This window comes from Monodelphis domestica, chromosome 6 (genome assembly GCF_027887165.1).
Source record: "Monodelphis domestica isolate mMonDom1 chromosome 6, mMonDom1.pri, whole genome shotgun sequence".
NCBI lineage: Eukaryota > Metazoa > Chordata > Mammalia > Didelphimorphia > Didelphidae > Monodelphis > Monodelphis domestica.
In genome coordinates, this window is record NC_077232.1 from 62,584,750 (window position 1) to 62,594,667 (window position 9,918).

Genomic DNA, 9,918 nt, shown 5'->3' on the forward strand with positions numbered 1-9,918 from the left:
AGGTCGAAGAGTTACTCAGGTTGGCAGCTCTCTTGATCTGGAATGATTTTCGAGGGGGAAAAGGATGAAGGCATCACTCCTTCCCCTTATGAGGAAGCCCTTTGGCTCAAGGCATGGGCAGCTCTAAATGTATGTTTTTAATTAAATTGCTTGAGAAAGCCAGCTCCCCAGCACTGGTATTGAGAGCATCGCTGCCCAGGCGATGGGCAAAATGTTCTGTGTTGAGTCCTGACACTTTCAAAGAATCGTGATTTTACTGCTTTGAGCTGCTTCACTGCATGAAGCCGGCATGTGGGTCCAGAAAGGGCAGATTCCCCTTGTTGTGAAAGGTGTTCAGCCTTCAAAGTAATGGTGTTCATTGTAATGTTCCATTTAAATAGGCACTGAAGCCCAGTGTGAATGTATCCAGCCTGAAGAAATGGGATTATTACATGGAAGAAACATTGGCCACGGGGCCTTCTTATGACTGGACAATGCTGCTGATAAAATCCACACCTTACGATGAAGCCGAGCAAGCAGACGGGGCCAGGCCACAGAGCAACAGGAGAATAGTGTGGCCGTGCTATGACGACGTCAGTAAGGTCCAGCCAGATGCAATCACTAGCCTCTTCAGCGTAAGTCAGCACACTCAAAAAGTACCTTTTCCACAAGTTGCCTCCAGACACAGATGCCCACTTCTTCCTCCAGCTACAAAGCCAAGAATTGGATTCAGCTCGAGCCTGGGCCTTAGGAGATTTTTTTCCCGTGTCCTAAGGAAGTCATTGCTTGGGCTGGGTTTCTCTTGCTTTCATAAACAGATACACACATGGCTCTTGGTACTCAAAGACGATACTTAGGAAAACCTCCGAGTATGCACAAGAAAACCAGTTTTACTTAGAAACATCATCGGGAAAAGTAGAGCTGGCAAAGTTTGGTATCTGGCTGTCACTGCTGTAGTAACTGGTCTCTCTTGAATGAGCAGAATGACGACAAGAGCAAGGCCAGTTTGGGGGCATAGTTTATGTGGCATATGTAAGAGTCTTGTAAAATGGCTAACACCTCAAAAAAGAGCCTACCTACCTCTGCAAGGAAAAGGGTTGTAGTGGTCATGAGGGCCCAACGAGCTGCCTTCCACTGGAAAAATAGTCCCAGATAAACTGGGAATAGCGGTCTGCCTCTCCTGCTACTGCCTCTGTCGAGCTGAGGCTGGCAAGCTTCTGAGCATAAGACGGCACAGATGGCGTAGGCATGGCCAGATATCATTACCTCGTCCCCATGTATCTGTTTTTCAGTCCATCTTTCCCAACATGGACCTTTTTCCTGTGGGATTTGTTTTGCCGCCTGTGGCAGGGATATACCAAAAGAGTCATGATGGCTCCATGAGGCTCCATGATGGTTTGGAAAGGGGCATTTTCATCTTCTGTCATCTAAAACTGTTCGCCCACTAAAAGGCTTTGTTTGGAATTCTCCAAACATCACTTTCCATATGTGAGCCTTGCATAAGGATGACCCCCACCACCTGGACCAGAGAGATCCTGGCTTTGGGGGCCAAGCAAAGACCCTGTTTTATTTCTCCCCCTGGTTGCTATTGAGAAAGAACACAGTTATTATTAAGTTCTGCTGCCAGAGCCCTAAACCAGCTCCTCATCTGGGCTTTTCAGTGTCCACTTTCTGCTGTCCTTCACAGACTTGGCTGCGAATGTGATATAGCTAACGAATCACTTAGCCTGAAATACTTACCTTCCACCAACCCTTTTTCCTTGACTGCAGGAAATTGAAAGATTAGAACACAAACTGAACCAGACCCCAGAAAGATGGCAGCAGCTATGGGAAAGAGTGAATGTGAATCTTAAGGAAGACACAAAGCAAGACCAAGTAAGTGGGTCCAACAAATACCTTCCTGTGTCTGCCTTGGCTCTACAGCTTCTAAGCCATCATTTTTCAGGTTGCTTCATAGGATATTTTTGAAAGCAAGACAGCTCTGGAGTCTCCCCTGGATATCCCAAAAGGCCTGGCTTCTTCCTAGAGAAGGCACAACTTCATAAGTGTCTCACTTTGCCTTGTGTCCTTGTGTAAGCGGATCATGCTTGTTTCCCTGATCCATTCATATCTTCAGTAGTCATGCCTATTATGTGCAATGCAATGTGCTCAGAGTGGTGGGGGAGATACAGCTATAACTGCTAGGATGGACGTGTGGTCATTGTCCTTCAGCAACTTAGCATCTAGGAGGGGGTGACTAGACTAGTGACACACGTGCATGTGCAAGTATGTGATGATTCCCTATGAAGACTGTAAGGTGCTACGAAATGAGAGTAGAAGTGACCGGGTCCAGCTGAGGGGACCAGGGAAGGCCTCAGCTCATGAAGGATCCATCATTTAAGCTGAACTTCAAAAGATAGATAGAATGTCAGAAATCCTTCAGGCCAACCCTCTCATTTCACATGGTAATGTAGCCAGCATTGGACTGAGGTTTTTGGATTCAGAACCTTGTGATCTATCCAGTACACTACACTGCCACCTGAAGCATAAAACTAGAGGAGAGGCCTGGCATTGGGAACAATTGGAGCAGAAGTCACCCATTGTGGGCATAAATAGTTCAAATGTCCCAGTAATGTTCATGGCTCCAGTTTGGAAGGAGTTGACAGAAAGCAGAGGCGTAGGTCTTGCCAGAGAGGACCCAAGGCTAGGGAGAAAGCAGTGCCAGCTCAACTATTGTGAATGGAAAAAAATCGTAACGGGAAATCAGAATTTCTGAAAAACAACTATTTTGCTCTCTAACTCATTAACATTCCCTATTTCTGTCACATATCTCTATGTAGTCTTTGTCTTCTCTCTCTCTTTCTCTCGCTCACTCGCTCGCTCGCTCACACACACACACACACACACACACACACACACAAACCCTACTTTTCTAACTTAAAAGATAAGTTTGGCAAGCCTCACAAAATCAACCAAATTTACTATTTCAGAAACGGAAAGAATTATTCAGCTAGAAATTGAACCTCAATTTAATTCCAGGCAATGGGAATTTATTGAACTCCTTTTATGTTCTGGATCCTAAACAAGACGTGGCCGTTGCCATCATGGAGCTCACATCATTGCTTACATAAGACATACACATGAAGCTGTTGAAGTAATTCTGATATGAGGAAGTAGGGTCTACATTATGGATTATGGAGGTAGAAATAGTAAAAAGAATGAATTAGATACAAGGGATATCACAAGAGAAGAGATGACAAAACCCAATGAGATCTTAGCTCTGTAAGGGGTAAATTTAGGGTTGAGACTGAATATATTTTTAGTTGTTCGCCAGGGATTTAAATTCTAAATCCCAATGAAATACTCAAGTCAGAATGGAATTTTATGGTGGTTTATTTACAATAGAAGGAAGAAATTAAGAATGAGAGAGAGAAGGAAAAGGGAATTGATCTGCTCTGGCCTGATCTGAGCCAGGCAGGAGTTCAGAGGCTTCAGCCAAGGGGCCTCTCCAGAAGGCCAAGGGAAAGGGGAGTCGGCCTTGTAACTCACCATGACTGTCTAAAGGAAAGCAGTCTGAAGTCTCATGCTGAGATCCTCCAGGGTCAAGTTCCAAAAGTTCCCTCTCACAGGAAGTGGTGCAAAATATAAAGGCATTTCTTTTTTTTTTTTAAACCCTTACCTTCCGTCTTGAAGTCAATACTGTGTATTGGCTCCAAGGCAGAAGAATGGTAAGGGCTAGGCAATGGGGGTCAAGTGACTTGCCCAAGGTCACACAGCTAGGAAGTATCTGAGGCCAGATTTGAACTTAGGACCTCCCGTCTCTAGGCCTGGTTCTCAATCCACTGAGCTATCCAGCTGCCCCCTAAAGGCAGTTCTTTACATCACTTCCTGTGTTTCACATGTACCAATGGTAGCTTAAACTTGGCTTAGGACAGCCCAGGGGGTTAGTCAGTTGTTTCTGATTTGTCACTTGCTAGCACATGCGGGTCATGGATCTTCCTCCCCTACACTTAATCCTTAAATGGGGATGTATACATTCCTGGTTGCTAGAATTCTAAAGACTAAGCAGGGTGGAGTAAAACTAAAATTCACAGCTCTGGGGATAAAAAGCATGAGGCCAAAGATGTCTCCAGGACTTTGGGTTTGAGTGCCTTCCCCATTGCCTCTGGAATTAAGTTTAAACTAGGTAAACGACCCCCAAACCTGAATGTCCAGCCTTGATGTCTTACCTACCTCTAAAATGACTAAATCCATCTTGAATTACTGTAGCCTCCTACCTTCTGACATACTGTGAGTTTTAGAAATGATTTCCCCAGCTTTCCATCCAGGGTGGCCTGAGAAATGTGCTTTATGTTTTCAGCCCCAGAGACACCCTTCTAGCTCCTCCGGAATTGTGACCTCCAACCTCCACTCCTATCAGAAGAGATCTCTGTTGCACTTGCCTGACAGTGGCCTGGGAGAGGAGCAGAATGTCAGCATCTCCCCATCCAATGGAGTGGACCGGAGAGCAGCCACCCTCTACAGCCAGTTTACTTCCAAGAATGACGAGAACAGGTGATCCTTCCTGATTCACTGCCACCTGCCATCACAGCTCTGGGTTCACCAGCACAGGCCAGGAGCCATCTCTGTGCCTAACTGGATTGGGCTTACTTTATGGGACGGCCTGGGCAGCCAATCCTAGGATGGGTTTCCTTTTTACTGAGTGTTTTACTAACTTTCACCTGAGTACACATTGAATATCCATCCCACTCTGTATTACACCTTGGACAATAGGAAGGTTTTATCAGCTCATTGTTTACCAAGTGAGTGGGAAGGATGAACCCTCATCCCCTGGAAAGAATATCACCATGGAGAGGGAAGCCATCGCTCTTCCATGTGCATCGGGCACTAGTGACACCTGCTCCCTGACAGTAGAAAAGTCCCCCAGTTTGGGGTCTTCCCTTTAGGAATCAGGGAGTCATCAAAGTAACCTCACCCATTAATAGCTGGCTCTTGGCTCTCCCAAAAGGGTTCCATCCAACCCCACAGGGAGGTTCTTCTGTCTGGTAAGGAGCCATCACACTCAGGGATAGAGCTGTGATTGTTCCATGGGAAAGACCCAAGGTTTCCATGTAGCAGAAGCTGGGGGGTGACTGGGCCAAACTCACAGTCAAAAGCAGCCAAACACAGTGAAAATCCAGAGCGCAGCATTCAGCACCTGTGGGAAAAGTTTCTTGGGGAGGGAGGGAGCCCAGACACAGCCAGACACAGCTCATCTCCCCAACTTGCACCCTGCCAGGTCTTTTGAGGGGACGCTCTACAAACGAGGAGCTCTGCTGAAAGGCTGGAAACCCCGCTGGTTTGTGTTGGATGTGACAAAGCATCAGGTAACACTTGGGGAGGGAGAAGGACTGCACTCCCCCAGGTGCCCTTCAGTGGCTGCTCTGCTGGGGGCCACACTCACTGGCACACGCATGTCGTTGTCCTTGTCCTAATGATCCCAGCCCCTCTGCCCCATCAACAAGCATCCGTTACACAAAGGCCCAGGTCTGGCCTGTGCCTCTGGAGGGAAGCTCGTGCTGATATCCCACCTTCCTGCCGGCCTTTGGAGGGGACACAGCGCAGCCCTCACAGCCCTCAGCAGAAGCTGTGATTGCCAGGAGATGGGTCGGGGTTTGCTCATGCCCAGCCCGGCTCAGAGGAAATCTTTGAGGGGCCCAGAAAGAACAGGCAACCTGAAAGGGGCAGCTGGGACGCCGGGGGGGGGGGGGGGGGGGGGGGGAGGGGGGAGGGGGGAGGGTGGATTCGATGATCTTGAGACCCCTTTCAGCTCCAAAGTTCAGATCCCAGGCCATGTACTCTGCTTCAGGGCCTGGCGGGACGGACGCCTTCCCCAAGGCTTCTTGTCCTTAGCTTTAAAACTGGTGAGAAAGACGAGACACCCACGATGCCATCACTCCACGTTATGTGACTAGGCCCCACACACCCCAAGTGCACCCCGGAGCCCTCTGCTGGAGCCCTGTTGAGCCTGCCTCTCCCTTCTCTCTGCCAGTTCGGCAAAGGTCACGCTCTTGGCTGAGGAATGTGGAGAATGTGTTTTCAGATAGCAGATGGCAGCCTTTTTGATGGACTTTGAAATCATCCTGTCCTAGAAATCCCAGTGTCTGCAGAATAGGCCAAAGCACCAGCAAACCACTAACCATAGGAGACGATGTCATGTTGTAGCCATAATTAACAATTACATGAAATTACACTCAACTCACATTTTTTGCTGATCATTTTAAGTTCTTTAAAACCCAAGAACACGGGCTTTTCATTAACCCCACCGATCCCAGGCCAGAAAGGTGGCCACAGAGGTCATAAAGAAAATCCTGCGCCCCGCAGTAAAAGACTCCAGTGGGACTAGATGGGAAAAAATAGCAAAGCCCAGGGCCCAGAGTCAGGCCTGGAATCCTATAGCATTGGCCATCTGGCCTTCGAGCTCATCTAGGTCAACCCTGAGAAAAGACCCTCTGGGAACCCCCAGACAAGTGCTCCTCCAGCCCCAACGCTGGCCCAGGGTTCAACAAAACAAAGGGTTGCCTCCAAGCATCAACTTTAGGGCCTTGAGATCCTTAGACTCCCGACTCCTGATCCCAGGCCCCTTGGAAGGGTGGAATCCCCAGGGTAGATGTGGCTCAGCTCTGAGACAAGGTAGATCCCTGTGCAGCAGGGGCCCTGGTAGAAGTGGGTCCACAGTGCACCTCAGCAGGAGTTCTCCCAGGCTGACAATGCCTTAGAAGCCCAGATCTAACAATGGAAGAGAACATTGAAGCCAGGTCTCTCGGTCCCCCGTTGTGCCTGTGGTTCCTCTGGCGAGGAGGTCAGGATCCTCTTGCCTCCAGAGACTTCCTCCACTGCCCCCCACGCCCTCAGCACCCGGCTTCTTTGCACAGTCACCCACATTCTGACCAGGTGACTCTGCAGTTTCCTCACCTATATCTAATTAGTTTTCTCTGTGTCCTGTGTTCTAGTTGAGATACTATGATTCTGGTGAGGACACGAGCTGTAAAGGGCACATTGACTTGGCCGAAGTGGAAACCATCATTCCAGCAGCCCCCTCCCTGGGCGCCCCAAAACATGCCAGTGACAAAGCCTTTTTTGATGTAAGTAAATCGTGCCTTTACCATCTTCCATGTCAGGAAAAGTCCTGTCCTCCACCTCCGCCTTCATGCCCCAGGACCCAGGGAGGAGGCACCCAACACCAGCTAGCTTAGCCCTAGGAGGCCACAATAGCCAGAGCCGCCCCTTCCCCTCCCCACCTGAAATAGGTAACAAGCATTTTAGCAATTAACAAACCTTTTGGAGGCAGAGGCCAGTAGGGCCAAATCCCCTGGTCCTAATCCTGACTGCTGCCAGGTGTCATGGGAACAACCGTGTTCAGCCAATCTCCCCACCTGACACACAGATTTCTGCTCTGGACTCCTCCCACCCGAGCCCCCAGCATTGTCTCAGCCATCCCTGCCTGGCTTCCAGGCAGGCAGCGCCATGACAATGCCAGAACTGGCCAGCATCAGCTAAAGTCCCTCCTGCTTTCTGGAGGCTTTTTTCTTGTTAGATCCAAATGTGAGAGTCAATTTTTCCTGATCCTCATTGACCATATATTCGCCACAGATTTTTCTTCACTGGCTTTTATCCCTTTTTTTTTTCGTCATTGGCTCAAACCAGAGTTCTTTGGCCATGGCATTCCTGCCTCCCTCAGACAGATATGGAGTCTCCAGATTGCCCTGAAATAGCTCGCTGTCCCTTCCGTTCACCCCACGGCAGGATCATCAGCGATGTTCCATCCTTAGGCCACGCCCTGGAGCGCCACAAGCTAACTCCAGTAGGAGAAAATGGCGGCCCCTGGTCGTGTCACATTTGTGGTGGGGCAGGTGGGCTCCAGGCCTGACTCCCAGGGAACACGCTTAGCAGAGGCAGGTTGCCACCCTGTGTCCATCCCCTCTGACCATCTGGCAGGATTTCTTCCTTAACGCTTGGCAGAGGGCAGCATTTCTGGAAAGCCGCAAGGAGAAGTGGGGGAGGGGGGGAAGGGGGCCAGGCAGTGATAGAGCCACAGGAAGCGGAAGTGTTAGTGAAGCCTCAGGGACTTCTGGGTGTGACGCTGCTGACCGCCCAGTGAGCTAAAGCCGGGCCGCTTCCCCTCCTCACTGGGGCTCCTTCCTGCCCTGGCCAAAGCCTCTTCACCTCTGGTGTTTCTCTTTTGTTTTGTAGCTGAAGACCAGCAAACGAGTGTATAACTTCTGTGCCCAGGATGCCCAAAGTGCCCAGCAGTGGATGGATCGGATCCAGAGCTGTATCTCCGATGCCTGAGCTGAGCAGGGACGCAGGAGCACGAGGGAGGCCTTTGGCCGCACCAATAGGAAAAGTCACAGGAGAGACTTATGGGACTCTGGTACCGAGAGAATAGTCCTCTCTTCCCCTCAGATGAAAGTGGCCTCACTTACTGCCTAGACTCTGGTCTAACTCGCCTCCGCAGGAACGTTGATTCTGCCTTCGCAGGCAACTTCCCTCCGTCCGGCTCATCCCCTGGAGCCTCAGCATGAAGGCAGCCGGCGCCGGCTGTACCGATGGGCAGAACATACAGCCCGGCCACCTAATGGACAAGGCCTCTACCAGGACAGCGGTCTGGGCCAGCCCTGCCGGTTACTAAGAGCCCATCGTCGCCATCTTGAAAACACGTTCCCTCTTTTTGCCTGGGTCACGATTTACTTGGCAGAGCCAATGGTTTTACATGCAAAAATAAAAAGCCTCTAATGCTATCCATTCATAATTGGAACAGTAATGCCATCAGACCTGACATGGACATTTCCCGGCTATGTCCGGAGGCCTGCTGCTAGCTCTGCTGGGGGTGGGCTGATGTGTCCAGCCTTGGGGGAACTGAAGGAAGAGACAAGCCATGTGACTGCCTAGGGCTCTGGCCATTGGGAATATGGGAGAAAATTTGTCTTCAAATGCAAAGACTCTAAAAGAAATCGCTTTTCTAAGGCTGAAAGAAAGAATGCTCATTATGTGCTCTTCCGCTCATTATCAACTTGTATTCACAGAGTAACCCAATGATAAATGCACTAAACAATAACGCAGGCAGGTACTTGAAATCCTCCTGGTGCTGCCATGTGGCCAGTCAGGAGGCAGCCGCCATGTTCTGCCACCAGCTGCCAAAACCGAGCCTGGCTGTGGGAACAAACTGGAGTAAGAGGCAAAGGCCCAGGAGGATAACCACAGGCTGGGGGGAGGGGGGGTGGCATTGGACACAGAAGACAACACTTTTTGCACAGAAAGTGTAAGAACAATTTTAGATTTTTCCATTTGAAAACATTGTGATTATTAAACTAAAAGCTACAGAGCAGACACCCTTTCCCTCCATCAGCAGGGAGTTAGAGCATCGTGTCTTGTTTGGAAATGTTAATATGTGAAATATCAGACTAATATTGCAAAGAATATGTATATACGATTTAGTACACTCTGATTTTTCAGACATCCTGCTTGTAATTTAATATAAAACTAACCAAACTGATTCACTCATAGGATTTTGGTTATTCAGTGGGTCCTTTTTCTAAGCAAAACCCCTCTCTCTGGGGACTGAAGAATGAGAGTCAAACATCCAACTTCAAACTGTATACATACTAGGAAAAAAGAGTTGTCTTAATATATAAGGAATCGGGGGGAGGGGAGGGGAGGGGAGGGAGACAATAGGAATGAAGGACTTTTCTATCATTTTCGATTTATACACTTCCACCTGTGAAAATGGCCTTTGCACATAATTTGTATTTTTCTTTGTATATGAAGTACTTTTTTATGTACTTTGTAAGATATGGACCCCATCATTTCATAGGTTGAAAATGTACACAGAACTCTTTGGTAACGAGGTTATTTTAACAGTTTTATTAAGTAGGTGTGACATGACTTAGAGACAATAACATCTTGTAATAAATGTACTTC

At 48.7% G+C, this 9,918-nt stretch overlaps 1 protein-coding gene across 6 annotated transcripts in view; it reads left to right on the forward strand.

The window, feature by feature from the left end:
- The window catches only part of SBF2 (SET binding factor 2), a 522,987-nt gene extending 513,494 nt beyond the window's left edge, over window positions 1–9,493 (forward strand). For all 6 annotated transcript variants that reach the window (XM_056802096.1, XM_056802098.1, XM_056802099.1 and 3 more), the window contains 6 exons: window positions 381–614; window positions 1,750–1,854; window positions 4,319–4,512; window positions 5,237–5,324; window positions 6,951–7,082; window positions 8,191–9,493. In XM_056802096.1, coding sequence (XP_056658074.1) covers window positions 381–614; window positions 1,750–1,854; window positions 4,319–4,512; window positions 5,237–5,324; window positions 6,951–7,082; window positions 8,191–8,289 — 852 coding nt within the window. In that variant the 3' untranslated portion in view covers window positions 8,290–9,493. The remainder of the gene's footprint in view (window positions 1–380; window positions 615–1,749; window positions 1,855–4,318; window positions 4,513–5,236; window positions 5,325–6,950; window positions 7,083–8,190) is intronic.
- The last annotated feature ends 425 nt before the right edge of the window (window positions 9,494–9,918 follow it).